General features: G+C 40.8%; 1 protein-coding gene and 1 long non-coding RNA gene across 12 annotated transcripts in view; one reads left to right on the forward strand and one right to left on the reverse strand.

The window, feature by feature from the left end:
• The window catches only part of LOC147016753 (tight junction protein ZO-1-like), a 657,688-nt gene that overhangs the window by 122,276 nt on the left and 510,892 nt on the right, over positions 1 to 24,520 (reverse strand). For all 11 annotated transcript variants that reach the window (XM_085845718.1, XM_085845716.1, XM_085845725.1 and 8 more), the window contains 3 exons: positions 22,243 to 22,390; positions 18,749 to 18,942; positions 9,103 to 9,181 (listed from right to left, as the gene is read on the reverse strand). In XM_085845718.1, coding sequence (XP_085701844.1) covers positions 9,103 to 9,181; positions 18,749 to 18,942; positions 22,243 to 22,390 — 421 coding nt within the window. The remainder of the gene's footprint in view (positions 1 to 9,102; positions 9,182 to 18,748; positions 18,943 to 22,242; positions 22,391 to 24,520) is intronic.
• On the forward strand, positions 2,138 to 6,653 carry LOC147016754 (uncharacterized). Its single transcript, XR_015049164.1, has 3 exons — positions 2,138 to 2,233; positions 2,741 to 2,916; positions 5,370 to 6,653. It is a non-coding gene; the product is annotated as an uncharacterized LOC147016754 (long non-coding RNA).

The following is a 24,520-nucleotide window of genomic DNA, read 5'->3' on the forward strand; positions in this document are numbered from 1 at the left end:
TGTTCTGATTGGACAAAGCTTCGTCGAGTTATGGTGAAAAATATTAAGATGTCTACAATTAGGTCATGGCCTTAAAATTAGGTCAAGGTCAAACAAAAAGAAAGTGTGACAACTCCACGTACTTTCTATTCACATTATTGATGCAAAATTTCATTCCAAATGTCTGGGTCAGCTACAAAATACAGCTTGGAAATTAGAAATGCTGGAAGAAGAATTTTTTTCTCTTCTAAATTGTGGTTTAATACTCCAATGGGTCTAAGAAACGCTGTGGTACCATGAAAAATTGGGACTGTAATTGTAGAAACAAACTCAACAACAGCAATAAGCCTTCCCCTATCATACAGGCTTAATAAAATCGGAACGCAGGCCCAAGACTGATGAAAGTGGTGAAAGTTCATAAGAAGCCAGGTGGCATGATTGAATAGTAAGTAAGCAAGCAAATAATTGTGAAAGAAAGTTTCAGTTCGAAAACACTCTGGTTATGTTTCATTCTTTACTGAAATAACATTGATTTCGATTTGCGGTGGACTTTTATTTTCCAACAGTTTGGCCTTGGTTAATGTCGTAAATGTAATAATTGGCGACATGGATTCTGACTTTTTTGAAGGGAAGGTGGGAGAAAAATGTAGAAATTTCACAAATAGTTATGTGGGGTCATAATATTTTAGAATTGTGGGGAAGGAGGGAGGGGGGAGGGGTACAATAGCCTCAACCCCTCATGTTATATCCACATCTGTTTTTGATAACCTGAACGATGGATTCATAGTAATGTTGTCGTAATCCTAAATCTCCACAATCCCTGTTTTGGCATCGAGACTATTATTCGGACTGGTGGTTTCTCCAGAGCTATTTGAGTGATATTATTGTGGTTGGGCTTGGCAGTACCAGGGTGGGATTGCTGTCTCTCAAACTATATGCCACACGATCCTTACTGCTGTGAAAAGCAAAATTCCCTGGAGCCAACATGCACCAACAACAAAGAAATAAATATATATATATATATATATATATATATATATATTTATATTCAAGGAAACATAATAAAAATGCTCCAATGAAATAAACTTCATATAGCATTGAAATTTCCATCAAATTATTTAATTTCCTCAAAGACAATTTCACAATAGTATTATGCTGTAAAATTAGAGAGAAACCAAAGCCAACCCCCCCCCCCCCATCCCAAACAAGCAGATAACCTGCATTTTACAATCATTATATATTTTCTCACTTTACACCCTTATAGGGGGCATGTAAATGAATTACCTAAGCAGGAATGGTACACATTTTGACTTACACCTCCCCACATGACAGATACGTCACCATGCGCACTTCTCTCTTCAACACGCTGTCCTCCCAAGCTCCTTCCACACTTCCCTCCTTTATCTTTCTTATCCTTTGCCCCTTCTTTTTTTCGCCAAATAATAATTTCCTCATTTAAATGACCCACACCCCACCCCTTCCCATGTTTTGTGCATATATCTTGTAAATATTTTCAAGTGTTTGTTTGTTTGTTTGTGCATTTGTACGTTATCCTTTCACGGCCGAACCGTAGTCCCTCAAGGCCCCAAATGTTGTAGGTACTTCAGAATCTGAGCAAGGGTTTGAGCTACTACATATTTGGCTTGACGTCCATTTTGAAGCCAACATAGGCTGCTATAAAGTGGATATTGGGGTGCAGGGTAAGGCAGTGCTGCCGTCGGACTGCAGGCAAAAGGTAACCACCATGAGGCCAATAACTCCATAGCTTTTCAATGTCCAACACGTCCCGAAACTACCACTGGGAAAAGCGTCTATGTGGCACTCAGGTCTTTGCAGACTGAGATTTATGCCTTTGTGGTAATTTATGTGCATGGCGTCAGTGTCATGTCACATCTAGGGTCAGTGTGCTCCTTTCATTTAATTCATTATTCCTGACTGTAAACCCCCTAACCGATGACCAGCAGTGCAGAGACAATGTGTTTGTGTGGCAGACGACACTTGCTGCTAACATGCCATGCAGCAAGCTCTGTGATGAGACTCGATCTTTGCCCCACTGCTCATCAAGTTAGGGGGTTCGATTTGTATATAGGCTGACACACGAGTTTTCCTGTTTGCTTGATGCAAACTCTGGCCCTCTCCTTTGTAATCAAGCGTGGGACAGGAACAAATTTTGGGCAAACCTGCACATGCTCAGTCCAAGCTCCACCATATCCTCAGCAAGACATGAGTATGTCCATTAACTGTGTAGTACGATGTAAGTACGTTTATTACTTCACACACTCCAAGCAAGAAGTGGGGTTAAGCAATTGGTTCACTTTGTCTGTCCGTCTGTTGGTCCGCAAACCTCAGTTTATGATCAAAGACCAACTTCATTTAAATTGAATATTTTATTTTGAACACGAATCGGAACATGAATCGGAAAATGAATCTGTAGTTTAACAGTACTTTGGATCTAAATTTGACCTGATCGCAAATGCGCAGAAAGGAGTGAGATAATTTTTTTACTCTGTCTGTCTGGCAGTCAAACAAAAATGAAAATCAAAAAAGGAAACACACAAGGATATGCACAAAAGGAAATTAGATGCAGGTTGAGGCCATTCAGCCCATCCTGCGTGTGCCGCATCAACACCGCCAAAAATGTATCAATTTCGGATCAAAATAAGAAAATGCAAAATGTGTCTTTTGAATTTTTTGATGAAGTGTTTTTTTGTAGTTTTTGTAATTTCTTTGTCATTATTTTTGTATTTTCTTGTCTTTCCAGGGAAGGGGGCATGGATGAAGACTGTCTTGGGTAAAAAACACACAATATCAAGCACACAAGACCCCTTGATGAGAACCCCACCAACAGCACTCCGTACACATGCATCACCATCAATGTTCAAGCTACCCAAAAGTCCCGCCAACATCCCTATACCCCTCTATCTCCAATACTTCCAGGTACCTATCAAATTCCAATTTAAACTTAACTACTGTTTCTGCTGCTACTACCTTTCCAGGCTGGTGAGGAATGGTCGTTCTTATTTGGTGGAGCGATCCATCTGGTTGATTCCGATAATGAGTAAGACTCTGACACGTTAACTAGTTCCACAATCAAGCCTACGGCATGGTGTGGTCGGCGGATTCACTTTTTAAAGGGATGAGCAGCTGCAAGCCATGCGAGATGGAGCAATAACAGGTCTGTGATGCCCTTCAATGTCTGAGGCCAGCGTGCACCTTGCCCTTCGCCGACAGGCTCGGGTAAACCGATGAGCCCCGTCTGTGATGGGGACTAGGGCTTGAGATAGTGTAACACGAATGAGGAATTCTCAGTAACCGAGAGACATCAGCTCATGTTGATTAAGTCTCTGCCCTTTGTATACACTACTCATTGCTACCACCGATCTGACGGTTTAATGAGATCCTTGGATCAGCCCCTGTATGGGCCGTCTGCAATACATGTTACATTTTGCGGCACGTTGTTGTTATGTCGGCTCATGCTGGTGCACCGATAAGATGAGCAAACTTGACTGTCTTGAGGAAGTAAAGGTCGTAACAAGGTTTGAGGGTAAAAGGAAGCTGTAGAAAAGAAATAATTAAAATAAATAAATCCCCATTTATTTTTTTAATAAAACAATTAATTAATTAATTAATCAAACCGGTAGTGTGTCATTAGTGTTTACCAGAAAGGGAACTTCATTATAAATAGAAGGACTGTCTGTTGATTTGTGTGCTTGTGGATTTCTGTGTACATTCTGTGGTATGCTATCTCTGGAGAGTGTGTTTTTTATTTTGCGTGCATTGTTTTTTATTGTCCTCCATCTCTTGTTTCTTTCTTTTTCTTTGCTTATGGAGGGATAAACCTTTCAAATAGTTTTTGTAAGGTTTACTTGGCTGCGCCTGCGTGGGTTTGAGGGTAGAGGAGCAGCAGCCGAAGCCTGAATCCTATCCAGGTTCCTCCTGACGACTCTGTTTTTGTCTATTTGGGTTCCTCCTGATACTCCAGTGTGGTTAGTCATTTGATTACTGTTTTCAAGGATGTCATAAAGGACACAAACAACAGGCACAAAGAAGGAATGTTACGTGTCAGATATGGTGGTGTTAAAGACGCTGCATCAACGGCAGTAAACTCCGGAATTTTTTTTTTTCTGCAATCTTAAAAAATCTCAATTTTTATTTTCAATTGATTTATAGACTTGAACAATGGAGAACACAAACCATCTTTTTGGCACTTTCCAAACCCATCCGCTTCACAATACTTGGAAAAAAAACATTAAAATATTTTACGTCATAACGACCAATCAAATTTGTCGTTCGTGGACCCCACCCATGTCCTTGTTTCTCAAGACTCCATTGGGTAAGGTGTTCCATGAACTCTAGTTAAATATGTAGCACAATGCGAGTCCTTCTAAGTATGTAGTAGAACATGGTTTATTAAAATGATCACCTACATACAATACAATCTTTGCTTTCAGCAAGGAAGTTGAACTTTATTTCAAAATTGTATTAAATGGGTGGGTAAACAACTACCGGTAGTCTCTTATAATAAATCTCAGTGTGTGTGTGTGTGTCAGTGTGTCTCCTCCATAACTCCAAAACCATGAAACCGAGCGGCCCAAAACTTTGCATGCATACTCAAAGAACTCCAAGGGAGTGCAGGAATGAAAATTAGTTATTTGGGTAAATATTAACACCCCTTTTGAAGATAATTAACTCATCTCATCATGAAAAAAACCCCAAACAAACTTATTATTGGTCAGCCTGTGTTCACCTCATAAGAGTCTTAATCCATCATTTGATTTCGGCCTCATAAAAAATGCCTTGCCTTGGAACAGGCTCCACAGGCCTCTGGTGTACAATTAAAGACTGAACAATGAGCCTTCTATCATTCAACGAAGGTACCGTTTTGAGGAAACAATGGTACATTTTGATTACAACCCATGCAGAGGAAATGAGGTAATGCATGTTTTGTTCACAGCAATCACGGCATCCGTCGTATATACACCGCCCAATGAAAGTAAGTTCTCATAATGCGGAGGAAATAAAATAGTGGTCTTTAATTAAAATAAAATTTTGGTTTTTGCCCGACTTTTCAAGGCAAATATACAAACTGATGGACATGTACTTCACATATTATGGCATGATGTACGTGCCTTCCATGATGGACATGGAAGGCATGGTATTGTTCTGTGATACTGTATAAACCCGTGAGAGGGAGGTGTAGAGAGATGGGTGACATATGATGAGCCGTGAGTTTCGATCGTCCCTGTGCTTAATTTAACTCTGATGAGTGAACGAGGTGTTAATGTCCAGAGCAGTTGTTAACACGTGGATCCGATTATAATCAGGTTGTTTAAAACTAAGATTGTGTATCTGGAAAGAATTCCTTTGAACTCATTAATCATCCTGCACAGGCCGGCATACAAGAGAGAACACTATGACGGGAATCGATGGTTCAACAGCTACGGTGGACAAGCTGAACATGCGTGAGTTGAGCCGACAAGATAAGGACACTGGGTGGAAACAACCCATCGCGGGAATCAGAGTTGGACATTGTATGGAGTGGTGAACTTCCTCATTTGACTTTGTATCTGTTTATTTGAAAAACAAGTTTCAAAAACATTACGCTGTTGATGTGGTCACTGTAGCGTCACTCAGAAGTCACCGACCCCTTCTGAAAAAAATCCATTTCATTGGTAGCTGACCTGTACATTCGTTCATAACCTTGGATTGCAGTCATAAGATAACGTGCTGAGTTTGGCACCACAAATAACCTATGTACAATAAAGGGAAGGAAAACCCTAAGGTGCGTGTATCACCCCGACAGAAATATACATGACCCCTTTCGTACACTGAACATCACCTCTGAGTTTATGTATATTTTCAAAACTAAAACAACACAATGAAAACTGAATAAGGTATGTTTTCATTACAATGAAAATAGTCATAATTAATATTTGAGGTCTTTCATAAAAAAAAGAAAATCGTCCTTTTGTCAGCATTTGGTATGTACTCTATGCTGTCGAGATGTCTAGAGGTGTGTTCAGTTACCAAGCAGCAAGTTAGCACTTGCCAAGCCAGCCATTCCCTATCAATGGTTTCTGATGGCGTGCTTGCTTGAGTACATAAGCCACTTGGTGAGCTCTCTTAAAAAAAAAAACTTGGTAACTGAACACACCAGAGATCCATTACATGGTGAGGAGGATAAATATCTATACCATGACATCTTTCAGCCATATCAATGAATTCATCCCTCAAAGGGAAGTTTTTGACACGACACGTGGCAAGTTAGAGGCGATGTGGAAAGTTAGAGGTTGGTAGGAATTGAAACTGGGTTTTATTTTCATTATTTATTTTTTCCAAAATGTGGATAAAAATGCTTTATTCACTGTCAATGACACAAATATGGTATCGGATGTGAAAAAAACAACTAACTTAAGACGTTAAAATGATCGGTAAGTTCGGCGAAGAAGGAGGCAAGTAACCTCAACAAAGCACGAATTGCTAGTTATTCAAAAACCAAAAATATTACAAACACAACCTATACATCGATTTAATGGTAATTTTACTGCTCATCTACTGACATAACTCTCAAGGGTGAAAGAAGAGTTTGTAGAAGAAAGGGCACCACCTTAGCCAATTTCTCCAAATATACATCCTGCAAAAATTCCTTTGTGGGAGGAGGGAGGGGAAGGGGTGGGGTGGGATTCTGGAGGGAGGGGTGTGGTGGGCAGAGGGAAGGGAATCGTTGGGAGGAGAGAGGGGAAGGGGTGTGGTTTGGGGAGGTGGGAGAAGGGAGGGGAAGAGGTGGGAGGAGGGACCCGGCGTTGCCCGGCAATGGTAACGCCGGGTAATACCTTTGCGAGTAAAAAAATAGAGAGCCACATTTGAATAACCAATGCATTATTAGATAGCAAATGCAACTTTGTGAATGGCCCTTTGGAAGCTACGAAGCAAAAGTAGTCAGGAACCCAAAAAGGGAAGAAATGGCTGCTTCTCCAAGAATTACTGGCAAATGCACTTATATTGCAATGGCTGATTTAATGGTCCATTTTTCATGTAAGAATGTAAAGTGAAAACATCGATAATGATCAGGATACGAGTTAGTGTCAATTATCTTTTGATTTGCATCTAGTTTCCCTTAAATTCAAAAATTACCTGAGCAACTAGCATGAGATCAAATTTGATGATATAAATCACTTGATTGAGTAATAACGGCAGATCATAAAGATCCACGGTTCCATTAAACGCCACGTGGATGTCGAAGTTGATAAAAAAAACAATACATTCCCTATGTTATCTTCATATGTAACACAAAATCGTATGTTGTAAAATGCAGTTCAAGTTGTGTTGAATGATATTCAATATGTGCAAGGTATGAATTCTGAAGTCAACTTTGACTCCCATCTGTGACTCAGGCATCGGCCTTCTTTTTGTGTGTTTGCTTTCCTTGTTAATTGCTTATTATTGGCAAAACAAGTGCTCACTCCTACAACTTCTACTGCATGAGTGATTAAAGGAAAAGCACAAATTGCAGCATTAAATTATTTTGACTTCTCTAAAAGTTAATTTGTATGTGGTCATTCAGACCACAAGCAAATCTGGCTGGGGTCAAATTCAGATATATTCCATTCAGTGGATTGTTGGTGACATTCTCCTGTGTGTTGTGACAAAAATGATTACATTCAAACTAATGTTGTCATAAACATCACAAATGTTGAGGGCACTTTTGATTATGGTTGTGTTGTGCTGACAGAGCCAAATGCTCTTAACGTTTCAGCAAGGATAGGAAGACAGACACATGATAGTGCACAGCAGAGATATCTGCAGGTTTCAGGACAGTGACAAAACCTGTGTGGTCGAGCAAGCTCGTACGAGTCGAAAGTTCATTTTAACAGGTTTTCGTTTAGCTGGGTTAAGGTATGGTTTGGGTTTAGGTATGGGTTTAGTTGAGTTCGGTGTGGGTTTGGTTGGGTTTAGATTTAGTTCATTTAGATTAAGAGTTGAGGTAGTACATGTTTTGCAAGTAGTGAGTTTAGCAGGTAGTTAGTTTAGCAGGTTTAGTGGTTAGGTTTATCAGGTTTAGCAGGTAGGTAGCAGTTTATTTTAGCAGGTAGTTTTGGCAGTGCACGTTTTTCTTGTTTTTGTATGCATTGTCAAGGCTCATATAAGAGCGAGCACAAGTAACATATAACAAAGGGAGCAGGAGACAAGAGGGGCAGGAGAGGGAAGCACAACAACAGTGGGGAACAGAGACATTCAGAGATCTCTGGAAGGGAGAGGGATGGGGCAGGGTACATGGGGTAAACAAGATGGACACTACAGGGACTTTCAGCAAGGAAAGCCAGGAATTTGAAGGAGGTGGATTTGGATTGGATTAACGGGGGTAGAAAAGATCATGGTTTTGTATGGGGGAAGACGGTTTTGGATGGGGGAAGATTTCAAGACAGTGACAGAAACTATGGGGTAGAACAAGCTTGTAGAGAGTTCATTTTAGCAGGTAGTTAGCTTTGGTTGAGATTGAGGTTTAGTTAGTTTAGATTGGGATTGGGTTTAGGTTTGGTTTAGGTTTAGCTAGTTCAGATGAGTTAGTTTAGGTTTCGATTGGGTACTTTAGGTTTAGCAGGTAGAACAAGCTGGTGGACAGTTCATTTTAGTTAGCTATTACACTTGCTTTCACCAGTAAAAGTTCAACATGTTGCGGCATCTTCTCAAAGCAGAATACGTCATTTGTCTCAGTTACTTGATTTATTTGTTTTCATCAAGCATCCCCACAAATGACTAGTTTGGAAACTAAGCTTGTAATTATCCTTCTGAAAGAATTGAATTGAACCAGTAATGACAAAGACAGGTAAATACATTTGAAACCAAATTAGTCATAGCTTAATGTTTTTTTCAAAGGTGTGTGTGTGCATGTGTGTGTGTGTGTGTGTGTGTGTGTGTGCATGTGTGTGTGCATGTGTATGTGTGCGTGTGTGCGCACATACTTAAAGCTGAAAAAAAGCCTCTGCAATCCAAATTCAGTTGGAGAATTTGAAGCCTTGCAGATAGCAAGATGATCGACTAAATTGAATGATACAACCCTGAAACAACATCGCTCTTTCAGCTTTATCCTCATTAATCAAAACTCCATTGCATACCGCTTACCCTCGATGCAGAAGTGAAGGAGTTGCTGTGGTTGGGTCCAAATCTGTCAACCCACTGCGTATGAACATCAATCTCGTCTCTGAAAATGCAGAGCAGAAATTGCAGACACAGCATGGACTACAATAGTTTCATTGGAGGTGCACAGGATAACTCTTATTGTGAGAGACTGCAAGGGAGGCATGCTTGCGCCTGTTCGTGAGACATCTAAGTGGCTTAAGATGACAATTTGTTTCTCTCTCAATAATCCTGCAAAATCTCATCGAACCGCAGAGCTCAGCACAAAAGCTGTAGAGCTTAACAATTCAGGGCACAGCTTCAGCAAGCAATGTCTCATCCGCACACCAAATTAGTGACCGTTTAACCACTGGAATTTGTGGCTGCGCCAAGAGCTCTGTTGCTATCTACAATGTCTTGTTTAGCTCTAAAAGAAACTTTGTGGAAGACTAAAAATAAAGTGGAAATGAGGTTAAAAAAAAGACTTCTTTCCATTTCAACGTGTTATTTACATGGCACATCACATTGTGTAATCACCCTGGTGGTCTTCTCTACTCCACCCCCAGTGACACTTCTCGAACAGTTTAAATCTTACTACATCCACAATTATTGATACTGTAGTGGAGAAATTATACTTAGCCCACAATGACTCCGCTTAGGAAAAAAAAAATCTCTCGCATGTGACACGATGATATGTCACATACTGTGCTGTGTGCTGATGACATTTACATGCACGACTGGTATAAAACGTGTTGGTATCCGACGAAATGTATACTTGGCAGGGATTTCAAGATGGATGTAGTAATGATGGTTACATTATGATTGAGACGTGGCTATGCTGCTGATCCAGTGCTTCTGTAGAATTTGATTGGCACACAATGATGCACTACCTTAAAAGGTACTGTGGAATCTTTAACATCACCAAGTGAACGTTAGCAGTTGGGACATATAGTATGTCTTTTCCAAAGGGTGGTAATCTACATTGTTGGCATATACCCTGCCTGTACATTGATAGCTGGGTCAGAAGTGAACCAAGATAAGTACCTTTGAGCTATTCTGCCAGCGAAACTGTCATAACTTTCGGGAACATCAGAAATAAAAAAACGTACTTTTTGGCCGAAGAGGTGAAAGCTTTTCTGTTGATCACTTTTATGTATGACAAATGATTGAATTAACAAATATAATGATAGATCTGACACCCATCCAAAACTCCCAATCAAACATGTGAATAAGGTAATGCACCGACAGGCAAAGATACGCCATTGTTTTCAAAAGTACAAAGTATGGTTGTTACTAGTCATGATGAAATGTCAAAGCTCTTGGGGTTTACGCAAAATGGATGGCAGGTGTCTTGGGAGGGTCACCTGGACCATTAATCCATCGCTGAGACCAAAAGAACCGAGATTTTAAGTATTTCTTACGATGAATCATACTGATTGGTGGGACGTACAGGGACCTGCAAAAGTATTCACCCCCTGCCAAAGTTTTGACATTTTGATGCCACCTGAGCTTATTTCATGATGCTTTAAAAAAAAAAACATATATATATATATTTATATATATATATATATATATATATATATATATATATATATATATATATATATATATATAATCTTCACAAACTACTCCAAAGTGATAAAGTCAAAAAAATGCAGATAAAATGTGAACAAGTGAGATTAACAGAGAAAAATCAGATGATTCTCAGTTGCAAAAGAATTCAAATGAACCCTAAATTTTGTTAACCCTTTGCCTAATTACCCCAACATCACTTCAGAAGCAAATTATTTGTTTGAAAAGTTAAAAATATAAATGCAATCCATTTCACCTGTATGTAATCAGTGGTTTAACTTAAAATTTAATCTCTCCCACTTGTCTAAGAAGTTTTAAGGTGAAACTCACTTGGTCAACCAACAAGGCAAACATGAAGACCAAGAAGCTTTCCAAAGAAGTCAGACAGAGAATGGTGGAGAAGCACTGTTCAGGAGAGGGTTATAAGATCAGATTTCAAAGTCACTCATTCTCCCTTTGAGTACAGTGAAATCCATCATTAAGATGTGGAAGACGTATCATACCATCCAGACTCCACCCAGATCAGGTTGCCCATCCAAACTCAGCAGCTGAGCAAGCAGGAAACTGGTTTGGAATGTTCGTATAAATCCAACAATCACTTTGAAAGATCTGCAAGGATCTATGTCTGAGATGGGGGTCAGTGTTCATCAATCAACAACATCCCGTTCCCTTCACAAGGCTAGCCTCAATGGACGAGTAGCTAGAAAGAAGCAATTATTGAAAAAGACGCATCTAAAAGCTTATATGGAGTTTGTGAAAAATCATCTTAATGATACTGCAAGAACGTGGAGAAAGGTTTGGTGGTTAGACGAGATAAAAATTTAACTTTTTGGTCTAAATTTAAAGTGTTACGTCTGGTGCAAGCCGAACACTGCACAACAACCAGTCAACACCATCCCTACTGTCAAGCATGGTGGGGACAGAATCATGTTATCGGGCTGCTTTTCATCAGCAGGAACTGGCAAGCTTCTCAGGATAGATGGGATAAGGGACAGTGCAAAGTACAGGAGAATCCTCGATGAAAACCTGCTCGAGTCAGCCATGAATCTGAAACTGGGTAGGAGATTCACATTTCAACAGGACAATGTTCCGTAGCACAAAGTTAAAGCCACAGTGGAGTGGCTGAATAAGAAGAAAATAAATGTTCTTGAGTGGCTCAGTCAAAGTCTGAATTGAACCCCATTGAACATTTATGACGAGACTTGAAGATCGCAGTCCATCGATGATCCCCATCAAACTTGCCAGAACTATAGCAATTTTCACATGAAGAATGGGTAAGTAGTTCACCATCTTACTGTGTAAACCTGGTCGAGATCTACCCACAAAGACTCATCACAGTCATTGCTGTAAAAGGTGCTTCCACCAAGTGATGACCTGAGGGGATGAATACTTTTACAACCTGTGAATTTTGATATGTACCTGTTTTTTGTGGGTATTCCTGACATGTAACCTCCTTCAACTATAACAGTGTTTAGTTTGATCTCTTCAGTTATGAATAAAAAAGTTCATTTGGAAAAATTGTCTTTACAAAATTTGTAATTCATCTAAATGTGGCATTATTGGTAGGGGGTGAATACTTTTACAGGCCACAATAAGGGTCGGTATTTCGGTGGCTAAGCGTACCTCAGTGTCCTTCAGCACCATCGTGTGCCATCAATCATGATTTCTCATAAGAAGCTCGGTGAAATTTTACTCGACTTCGATGACAAGCCATTTGTCATCAAACTGTTCACTTGGGTGCCTATTGTTAAAGGTGGGTGAGGCTTCATGAAAAATCCTGGTTCTCTCAATTGAGGGTTGCTGTTTTGAGTGATGGTGTGGTTTTGAGGGAGAGTGCAGTGAGTTACTAAGGATAAAAATATTGAAATTTCAATTTTTTTATATATTTTTTTCCTCTGCAAACAAGGTCATCAATTATTAGTTTTACTTTCTCTTTTCAGAGATACAAATACCTCTAGAAATTTTTGTCAGGTTTTGCCCAACTGCGACAGAATCACCTGAAATCATCAGCATTTCAAGAATAAGATGTAAAAAAAAAAAAAAAAAAAAAAATGCAAGAAACGACGTATTGTTTTAACTCTTTATCCGTGAAAGTTCAATCTGGCGCATGATGAGTTTTGGTTATGCTTGCATCCTGCATCCTCAACAGTGACATTTATTCCTAAGATGAGTTTAGCCACAGAAATTAATGCTGAATAAAGGTATTGGACATTTACTCTGCACTCGCGAAGCGAAGAGCATGGTTCAGCGATCAGTCGCATCTGTGTACCATATGTTCGTACGTGTCTGCATTTTAAAAATGCATTTCCTCAGCAACCGTTAGTCTGATTGATACGAAATTTTCCAAATGGGTGCACCAACTCATGAATAATTTTTTAGTCATAATTATGACATCATAAGTCACGTGGGTACAGACACCATCTTGGAAAAACCGAAAAAATTTGCACCTCTGTATCTCCGAAACCGCAACATGAAAAAAAAGTTGCACAAAGCTCATGGTCAAGTCCTCCCCGTGGGGAATGAGATATGTTAATGATGTCATCACTGTCTTTGACTAATTGATCAACTACCCATGGGAGATATAGTTTGATAAAGTGACATCATCGGTCACTGGTCTGGCACCATATTGGATCAAAGAAAAAAAACCTTAAAAAAAAAAAAGAGTAGAGTTGGCTTGCACCAAGACCTTCTCAAGATTGTGCAGGGTAAGTATTATATGAATACCATCGAGTTATTTTTAGAAATTGGATAATTCTAGTTTCCAACTTTGCAACAGGCTACATTACATATGCTGCTATTTCTCTTTTGAACTAAAACAGGTGGCATTGCAATTTGGCAAAGGATATTGTTATGGTTTTTGGGTGTATTAAATACAACGTCGAGGCTCGTATAAGACCATAACAGCTAATGCACAGAACATATAACAAGGGGAGCAGGAGACAAGCACAAAACAGTGGGGAACAGAGATATCAGGAGATCTGTGGAAGGGAGAGGGATGAGGTCGGGTAAATGGGGTAAACAAGATGGACACTACAGGGACTTTCAGGAAAGAAAACAGGCAGTTTGAAAGAGGTGTTTGGAGTGGATTAATAGGGGTAGAAAACATCAAGGTTTTGGATGGGGGAAGATAGGAGATGGTGGTGAACAGCTGTTTAGAAGACTGCGAGAGAAGGATGAGATCGAAGAGAGTGTGGAAGGTGGTTCCACAGGTGGGGAAAAAGAAGAATGAAAGAGTGAAGGTGAGCAGTGATTCTTGATTTTGGTAATCTCACCAGAAGGGTGTTTTTGGCTGACCTTTGGTGCCCTGCAGAAATATAGGGGGGGGGGGGGGTGGGTAGAGCACAGACAGAGCCGGGGTGGGGGGGGGTGAGAGGAGAAGGTAGAAGACAGAAAGATCACCAACCTGCCTGCGGTGAGAGATTGAGAGACCCAAAAACTCAGCTTCATCGCAGGAGGTACCAAATGCCTTAATTTCCACAGCGTAAAGCCAAGCTGGGTGTGAGGCAGGAGTACCACCCCATCGGGGAGACCAGTGGTCCGCCAGGCTGCAGATGAAAGCTTTGTATGATGATAGGAGCTCAGGTGTGCCAAGGAAGGTCTTTGCACAATGGACGATGCCCAGTCAGGAACTGGTTTTGGAGGCCAGCTTGGAAATGTGGCTTTCCCAGGAAAAATCATTGCAGATTGGAAAGCCCAAAAGCTTGAATGAAAAGATTTCTTCAAGGGGATTGTTGAGAAAGTGGATGTGTGTGTGTGTGTGTGTGTGTGTGTGTGTGTGTGTGTGTGTGTGTGTGTGTGTGTGTGTGTGTGTGTGTGTGTGTGTGTGTGTGTGTGTGTGTGTGTGTGTGTGTGTGTGTGTGTGTGTGTGTGTGTGTGTGTGTGTGTGTGTGGGGGGGGGGGGTTCCAGGCGGTCCTTTCAGAGAGACATAATGAGAGTGTGAGATTTATCAGCATTGAAAGACAATCATATTCCAAATGCTTGACCAGCTTGCGATTTTATCCAGGTCTGCAGAGAGTAAATAGGCTGCTGCCTGCCAATCTGAGGGATGAGAGTTGATGCGGCAGAGGGTGGAGTCATCAGCAAAGAGATAAATAGGATTTTCCAGAGATTCGGAGAGATCATTGATGAAAACCAGAAAATGCGCAGGACCTCGAACACTGCATTGAGGAACTCCAGCCTGGACAGGAAGAGGAGATGAGAGAATTCCATTAAGAGCCATGTGTTGATTGCGACAGGAGAGGAAGTCCAGTCTGCAAGGCGTGAGTGGCGATTGCCTTGGATACCATAAGAGGAGAGTTTGGTGAGTAGTGCAGGATGCCAGACCATATTGAAAGTTCACAATATGTCAAGGGAGATGGTTCTGATCTTATACCTGGCATTTATGACCTCCATCCATTGTTGGGAAAGCAGAAGCAGCATGTCTAGGGAAGAGTGATCTGGTGTGAAACCAAATTGCTGATCGGAAATCAAGCCATTGGAGAAGAGGAAGGATTTAATGGCTGAAGCAATGATGGATTCCATTTCCTTGCTGATGATTGGGAGCAGGCTGATTGATCTGCAGTTGCAGGGATCTATTTTTGCACCTTTTTATGCAGAGTAGTAATATTTGCTTATTTCCAAGTGGATGGCAGATGACCTTGAGCAAATGAGAGGGGGAACAGAACAGAGAGAGGGTGAGCAAGAGCAGCAGAGCAAGTTTTTTTAGGACATGTGGGCCGATGCCATCTGTACTGGTTGCAAAATCTGAATCGAAGTTTGACAGCAAGCTCTTCACCTTGTCAGGAGAAAAGGACACAGAGTCCAGGGACAGCTGGGTGTGACTGGGCAAGGTGGGTACACAAAGCAATGGGTTTGGGACACAAGATTTAGAAGCTAACACAAAGTTTAGGCATTCAGCCTTTTCACATGTAGTGTCAGCTGTACTGCCATTTGAGGTAAGAGAAGGGATGGAGGGGGAACATTCACCAGAAACAGACTTAACCAGAAGCCACCAGGGTTTCGAGGAGGAAGACAGGTTTGAGAGTTCAGACTTGAGATGAGAAAGATGTTGTTTCCTGGCTCTCCTGAGGGTAGACAGACACACAATTGTTCTGAGCTTTGTGGAAGGAACAGTGATTGCCTTCAGTTGGATTTGCCTTCCATAAGATGAAGGCAAGTTGTTTTGGGATAACTGCCTCGCCACAAGCATCAGTGTACCATGGGTGGGAGGAAGGGTAGGACAACTGAAGACGAGATGGGATAAATCTGTGCTTTTTCTGGTTGTGGAAAAGGACCACAGGGTGTCACACTCAACACGTAAGGAACCCTTAGTTAGATATCTCCTGAGTAATTGTGGCTAGTCAGGTTACCCCCCCCCCTCCCACCCCTCATATCAGTGATGGGAAAAATGCTTTGTGAGTGTTAGCAAGTTCCATTCCCATTGGATTCCCCACTTTCCATCCTTCCCCCATCCTCTCCATCCAGCCTTCTCCCATCCATCCATCCATCCTTCCAAATCCTTTTTCTCATCCTTCTTCTCCTCACACCTTCGCACAGCGCAAACCATACACATATTACATCACACCCACACCACAATCATGCCAGCATGGCCATTACCCCAATTGAAAGTTATGTTCCAAGGTAATTCCTGCACTGGGTGGGTAACATAAAATGCGCCATGGCGTAACCTAGGGCGAGGCCTGGGGCAAGGCTCCACAAGTGGATGGCGACATGAGGCCCTTAGCGTGCAGCGGCTCCATACTGATTTACACGATCTGCCTTTCTGTCTCTAAACCCCCTAATCTGTCCACTCAAGATGCATAAAGAGTGCCTAAGAGAGCTATCAACAATTAACCTCTGTCCCAGCTGGGAGAGGTACTGATACACACCTCCCACGCTTTCCTCTGGAGCTCACATTGCAAATGCTACACCTTTCCTGACATCGTACTGACACATGCAATGCATTCCCTTCCTCTCCTTCCTATCCCTACTCTCCACTTTGGATCAAGGCAAGCTTGTCTGCTTTCATAGGGTGAGTGTTGGGCCAACCAAATACCCCAAACTTTCTCTCTACTTTTCCCGGAGTGCTGAGGTGCGCCTGTCCTGTTTTTAGTGAAGTAAAAATCTTTTAGGGGATCTTTATGTGCTTGGGGTTAAGTTCTGTCCTTGTGTACCTTTGCATTCTGTATATATACTTGAATTGTGTCTGTAAATACATTCCCTCTGAATCATTTGGTAAACTATTTCAAACCTGCTTGACTGTCTTTTTTCCATCATTGGTTTGACATACTGTAGCACATGCAATAGATATATGGAACATTATACCCCAGCAATTCACTCCATTAGAGAGCCAACCTCCCAACCTTGGTTTCGCTCGGCCATACATAATAAATAGATAAAAAGGTGGGGCGTCAAGAGTGCGGTTCTCCATCTGGGCAGGGCTAAATCACTGGTAAGGTAATGCGAGCCTTGGAGCAGGGACCCTGACAGAATTAGCCTCAGCCAGTGTCCGTAGTTGCTCAGCAACCCGTCAGATCGTGGAGTTATCTGTGGCTTGAGGCTTCAGGGTTGGAGAGTAGCAGGTCCGAGCAACCCCCTTATGAACCCCACCAACACCCCAGAACCCATCACAGTATTAAAGGAAAAGTTAGTGATCTCCTGGGAGCATACACACAACCATTGAGATGATGTGGTAATCTTCCATCCTCTTGTTGTTTTGCTTTTCCATGACATTCTATGTCCTCCAATTGTTTTGATTGAAAAGCTTTCCTTAATTTCCATGGTTAACCCTCAACCCCACCCTCCTCATTGGCATTTTGTTGGCTTGTGCAATCGTTTTCCAGATGTAAGTGACATTATGGGGGTACTATAGCTAAGTCCTCGAGTGATTGGGATTGGGAAGCAAAAAGACAATCGTGTTTTAAGGTGGATCAGTATCTACTGTCACTAGATGTACTGTATGTGTGATGCCACTGCCAAAATAAAATGAGGATAAGTGAGCTGCTCATCAGGAGCTCTACAAATGAAACAACTGCTGTGTCCATGGTGGAAGCGATTGCGGCAGCCTTTAAATTTGTAGGAGACCACTGGTTGTGGAGAGCTGGCAGAGTACAATTCCACCTAAAAACTCTACAAATCTCTCTAACTAACAAGACATACCTTGTTGAAGAATTATCTTTCTCTCTGACACAAACTTTCATTTTATGTGTTACCCTGTGATTTTACATTTCTAAATTGATTTTATGATGCCTGCAGAACATACTGTGCAATTATGTATCGTCATTGTGTGTGCCCAACTCGCTTGGCTGTCAATCAAATACTCCACACTAATGTTGGAAGCAAATTTAAGATCTTCACTTTGCGCAATTTAATTATCTATATTTATTTTTTTACTCTTGCTACTCTTTCCAAAGTTGTGTCTTATCGAAACCCTGCAGAGTTACATATCGAATGAAGTAAATGCGTCAAAAGTTGTAATGTTTCAAGATGCTGTGCCTGATTATGTCATAACCATCTTATCCATAACCGTCAAAGTTAATTAGCCACATGCTTTCCAAATTAACATGTCCAAGTTATCCATGTGTCTTCAATCATCCAAATTAGCAATGTGCTTGAAATATCCGACTCGCCGCGTGCCTGAGTTATCACATTAGTCACGTCCAAATTAGCGACCCATAAATTATCAGCACTTCAATGTGCCACGACTACATTTTCTGTCATTGCAATGATGGAAATTTTCACATTGGTTTAATCCATATCCCAACGAAAGCTTAAAATGCTTTATTGTTTGCAAATATTAGTTTCTTCTTTAACCAATGAAAACATTAGCCTTCTTCGCCATTGGACCGTAATGCTTATGAAATGCATGAATTGCATCAACTTGAACACCATACCCTCAAATGATAACATCAACATGGCACAATGAGCTTCAACTTATATCACTACATGTGCTGATACAAATATTTGCTCTGAGATTTTCAAGTGTCTGGAGTGATGAAAGATTTATGATTTATACACAAAATCACATATTAAATACTGAATCAAGTCTAGATATATGTGCCCATTCACTACATTGTGCATGCTGCAATGATTAGGACACACCAGATGGAGTCGCCAGTGCAATACCAGCATCAGTCAAGCCGCCAGTTCCATCAGGACTGCGTATGGGGAGGCCACTCTGGGGACCATGATTAGAGGTCGGGACATTTCCTTGGCCTTCTGACAACTTCTTGAAAGATGTGGGCAAGGCTCCTGTCACCGGCAGCTTTCTGGCTGGGTCACTGCCAGTTTTTGAGCTGAAAATAAAACCGTTGTGCCGTGTTCAGGAGAGAGCTGTTAGACACATCAATGGTTTGGGGTTTAGAACCTGCACTGATTACTGTGCAGCTGGTAATGACACTTTTGTGATCAGTATGCCTGCAAATGCACAGGCTGTGAAACTACAGATATATATATATATATATATATATATATATATACATATATATATATATATATATATATATATATATATATATATATATATATATATATATATATATATATATATATATATATATATATATATATATATATATATTATGTACGCACAAATGGCAAAACTTTGGAGCACGTCCTCTTCTCCCCATATTCGACATACACCCCCTTTCCCATTCTTCCTTTACTCCTTTATCCTCCCAAACTTATTTCCTTTCACACCACACTTCTCCTACACTTCCCTACCCTCTTTTTGTCCACTATAATGTACAACATTGACTTCTCTCCCTCTTTACAATTTCAATTTTTTTATCAACTTATTAACTCCCTCCCCCCCACCCCCGACTCTTGCAGTGTGCACATATTGCTTGGAAGGGACTCAGAAATATGATGGGCATGAACGAGAAGGTGAAGGATGGTAGACTGCCCATTCATGTTCCCAATTCCAAATTTGCAAATTAATTGAGTGACTTTTACAGTAGATTTAATGTTCCGGGGAACCAAATAAAATGTGAAACTGTCTGCGAGGATCAAGATGCTTAAGTGTGTGCCATTCCGGTAATTTGTGTATCCGATGTCATGAAGTGCTTTAAGGGGTTGAGTGTATAGAAGGCTTGTGGTCCAGATGGCATCAAGTCTTGTATTTTAAAAGAATGCTGTTTAGAACTTAGTAATGTTTCCACTCAATTGTTTCAGTTGCTTTTAACTACTCATTCTGTTCTTATTTGTCGGAAAAAGTCCATCATTATTCCCGTGCCAAAAAAGGTTCACGCAAGGCAGCTCAGATTTTGGACCTGTTTCTCTTATCTCCATCCTGTGTAAATGTGTGGAGAAATTGATTGAGAATTTCATAACATCAGATATAGTTCCCAAATTGGATCCTTTACAATTTGGATAGAAAGCAAGACACGGTGTCGAAGATGCATGGCTCAGTTTACTTCATCTAATTACACGTCACCTTGACAAGAATGGATCCTATGTTCATGTATAATTTATTGATTTCTTGTCAGCCTTTAAAAACTGTGCAACCGTTTACCCTTCTGAAAGTCTTGGGTGACCTGGATCTGAACGGTTGAACCCCCATATCATACTATGAGTGGAAATTTCTTTTTTACTAGACCATCCTCAGCAGGTGAAGGTGAATGGTAGTTTTTCAAAGTTATCAATCTTGAATGCTGGTGCTCCATAAGGCTGTGTATTATCACCTCCACTGTTCAGTCTGTACAAGAACGGATGTGTGGCTCTCACAGAAGTGTGTAACTTTATTAAGTACGTGGATAATACTGCCATTGTTGGCTGTCTTTCCGATCAATCGTCCTTTGCACCGTACCTTGATGAGATTGATGCAATGAATAAGTGATGTGAGGACTTTAGTCTCATTCTGAATGTGCGTAAAACTAAAGAGATTATTTTGGATTTTAGAAAAGGTCACAATCATGAGTCTGTAACCATAAATAGTGAAAAGATGGAAAATGTTAACAAATTCAAATACCTGAGCACTATTATTGATAACAAGCTAACTTTTAATGAAAATACCGATGCTGTGTACAATAAAATAATGCAAAGATTATATCTTCTCAGGAAGTTAAATTAATTTCATGTTATCTCACGCTTGATGTGGATGTTGAGTAATTCCTTGCTGATCAGTGTTTTGTCATAAAATTTGGTTTCTTGGTAGAGTTATCAAAATGTGCATAACAAATCAAGACTGAGAAAGGTAATAACACTGGCATTTGAAATGGGTGGTCCTTCAACCAGACGGAGTTTCTATATTTGCATGCATTGAAAAGGAAGACGATGCATGTACGGTATGCACCGATGAAAGTCACTTCTTGAACCGACTTTTTGAAAAACTGTCATCAGGGAGTCATTTTCATTCTACGCATATTTAGAAGAACATTTTCAAAATGTCATTTGTATCATGTGCAATCCAAGTGTTGAATTCAAATTCTTAGCCGTTTTGCTGCTTTATCCATCTTACATATTTTACTTGTTATTCTTAGGCCTATTCCTTTTGATGTTTTATGTTTCCACACGATGTTTTGAACTTACGATGTCACTGAAGAGGAATTTCAATGAATATGATTATTACTGAATATTATATACATTATTATTATTATTTTTATTATTATGAACAGACTGACCCAAATGGCACAGGACATTGGATATGCCAAGTGACTGGTTTTACTTGACACTTAAAAGTTGAGTTAAAGTTAAACATGTTGTGGACTTTTACACTTTTGTGGTGACTTGCATTTTATGAAAAATTTAGAAACCCTAGACTCACAATTTAACTTTAAAGAGAACAATAATACTCCTACTAATAATAACTGGAAATTACTCTTAAAAATATTATTTAGTCAAAAATGAGGTAACATAAAGCTTCTTAATGTGAATGTAACATGCACATATCACAAGGTACAAACTGATGCTACTATACACCTCACCATTTGTAGTAAATTTTAATCATGAAAATTGAAAGAAAAATCTTTCATTGACAAGGTTGTGACCCCTCTGACCAAACACATCTCCTAATCTGGTTTTTAACAAAGCCGAGTGTATGAATTGTCAAATCAACAGACTGATGGTTTTGCTTGACTCAGTAAAAGCCACCTGGGCCAGGCTCAAGCAGCTGCCATGAGCCTTCGAGACTTTGCCTGTGGGGTTCCAGACTCTGCTTGGCTAGCATATAATATGCACTCTAACAGTGTGTCAACGCTCCCACGCACACCATCTGGCTGCAAACAATTGTTTGCTATCATAAGATGAAAGACAGCAATAATAGTATACTGTCCACTTCACACTACTAAAAGTTTGGCTAAGACACTAGCAGAAGGTCCAGATGGGGTCCCGAAGAGTGTGTTCCATCCAATGTTACTGCAACAGTCAATCAAATGTGAGGATGCATTTGGACTCCAAAGGACAATAAACAGTGTGCTCGAGTCAGCATTCTAATATTTTGCCTGTAGCCTGCCTGACTTGGGTGAAATGAGAAAGAATGCAGTTAAAATATGTGCAATGTGTATGATCCTGAAAGGTTGCAGCACACAATGCATGGTCACTATGAAAGCAGACCCAACCAATATGTAATAGCAGTGGTGTGCAAGTCATGGGCCCACCTGGTATTGCTGGAAAGGTGGCCAGTGGAACGAGTCGGGGTCTCACTATCTGGTGAGCGAGTTTCATCTTGTGAATGTGAGTGGCTGCTTTGTCTCGACTGTGCTTCATCGGACTGCTCCGAAGCAAGAGACTGAATCTCGGAGATGTCTGCATCGGCCAAAATGCACAGGAGTAAGTCCTCATGCAAGGTGGTATTCTATATCTCACTGCAAATAACTGCATGGGGAATGGTATGAATTCACATTAAGTTATGATGTGGGTGGATTACATTCTACTTCCATAAAATATTTTACTTGCAATGCAATTCTTCTGCCAAACAGAGGCTAGTAGGTGATTACAATATGGACTATATATTACTCTGCAGCCAGAGATCAGCATTTTCAGATGGTGAATTAAACCAAACAAACTAAAGAAAACGGACGAGAAACTGCGACTGATTTAGGATAAGTAATAAATGTTATACTGCACTTGTTTGTTATTTGTTTATCCTACTCATGCTATTCGGCGCATAAGTCTGCCAAGGCAGCTTCATTGGCGAAGAGTTACAATGTTAGAGAGGTTGTCACTCTGACACAGGATATTCGACTGAGTGTTCAAGATTTTGTAATTTGTTCAGGGTGCAGGTGATAGCTCACCTAATATTCGTGAAGAACACCGTGGGATCTTTAACGTCCACTAACTAATGCTGGCAGATGTGGAACCGAGTTTAACATCCATTCCCAGGATGGCACACATATTGATAAATCGCCCTACCTGCAAAATACCACGATGACAGTTTATAGTTGGATCGGGAATCATACCCAGGCAAGACAGCTCAAAGACGAGTGTACATCATCATCATCATCAACATCATCATCATCCCCGTCACAAGTGACGATTGTTTGGGATGACTCCTCTTACGGCTGCCAATGCTGAGCAAAATAACAGGATTTGCTTGGGCAGGCGAAGGTCATGCATGTGGCAGGTATGTCTTAACTCGTGAAGTTAGCTGCAATGTATTGTTTCTTTTTGTAGGATCTATAGCAGTTATAAGCAATCACTTGGTAAAGGTTGCGAGCTGACACCAAGTGAGCAAGCAGGCTGCCCATCTTCCGTGCTTGCATCTTAGGTCCTGGTATGCCACAGGTAGAATCAAGAGGAAACACAAATCGCCATGGTAACCAATAATTCAGCAGTCATAACAAAGAGTCATCATGATTGTCGATGCTAAAACGAGCAGGCAGGCTGGGCAACCAGGACTACAATTGGCTTTACTGCAGCAATGGTTCAGCACCCAGACTGTATGGTCTTCCCAAGATCCACAAAGACAATGTCCCTCTGACACCCATCATGTCCTTTGTCAATGCACCATCTTACCGATTGTCAGGCTTTCTAGCACGCACCATTGGCAGACTTGTAGGAAAGATTGATAAAACGGTTAAGAATAGTGGTGAATTTGTCCAAAGGATGAGAGGTTAAAATCCAAGATGATGAGATGATGGTATCTTTCAATGTGGTTTCCCTTTTAACCAACATCCCAGTCGATCTTGTGGTGAGTGTCACACTCGACTGGTTGAAACATTCAAACGATTGGAAAATGGCTTGTCAAAACAGCAAACTAACACCTGAAGATGTTGCGAGCTTGCTGGAGATGTATCTGAACAGCACGACCTTCATCTATGACGGTGCGCACACACACACACACACACACACACACACACACACACACACACACACACACACACACACACACACACACACACACACACACACACACACAAGCATTTAAAGGCCATTTTCCCCGCTAAAGCAGGGGTTAGCCTCACGACGCAGGGGGTTATGACGGTGCACACGACCAACAAATATTTGGCACAGCTATGGGTTCACTGGTCTCTGCTGTTGTCGCTAATTTGGTGATGGAGGAACTCGAATGAAGGATATTTGAGTCTTATGAGAATTAGCTCCCACGGTACTGGAACAGATATGTAGATGACACCTTCGTCATTGTGCGTACAAACACGGTAGACCACCTACTAGGACAACTTGGCCGGTATCCCCCCAGCATTAACTTCACAATGGAAATTCAAAAAGAAAGCAAATTGGCATTTTTGGATGTGGAGATTCACCGTAAGCCCGATGGGTCCCTAAGGACTTTGGTTTACAGGAAACCAAACCACACCAGCAGATTACTAAATTTTAACTCCTGCAACCCAATCTCCCACAAACGCAGTGTAGCATGGACCTTAGCAGCTTTGGCATGGATGGTGTCATCTTCCAAAGCCGAGGCAATTAAAAAGT

This window comes from Eptatretus burgeri, chromosome 11 (genome assembly GCF_056783735.1).
Source record: "Eptatretus burgeri isolate ZD-2024b chromosome 11, Ebu_testis_v1, whole genome shotgun sequence".
NCBI classification, from domain to species: Eukaryota; Metazoa; Chordata; class Myxini; order Myxiniformes; family Myxinidae; genus Eptatretus; species Eptatretus burgeri.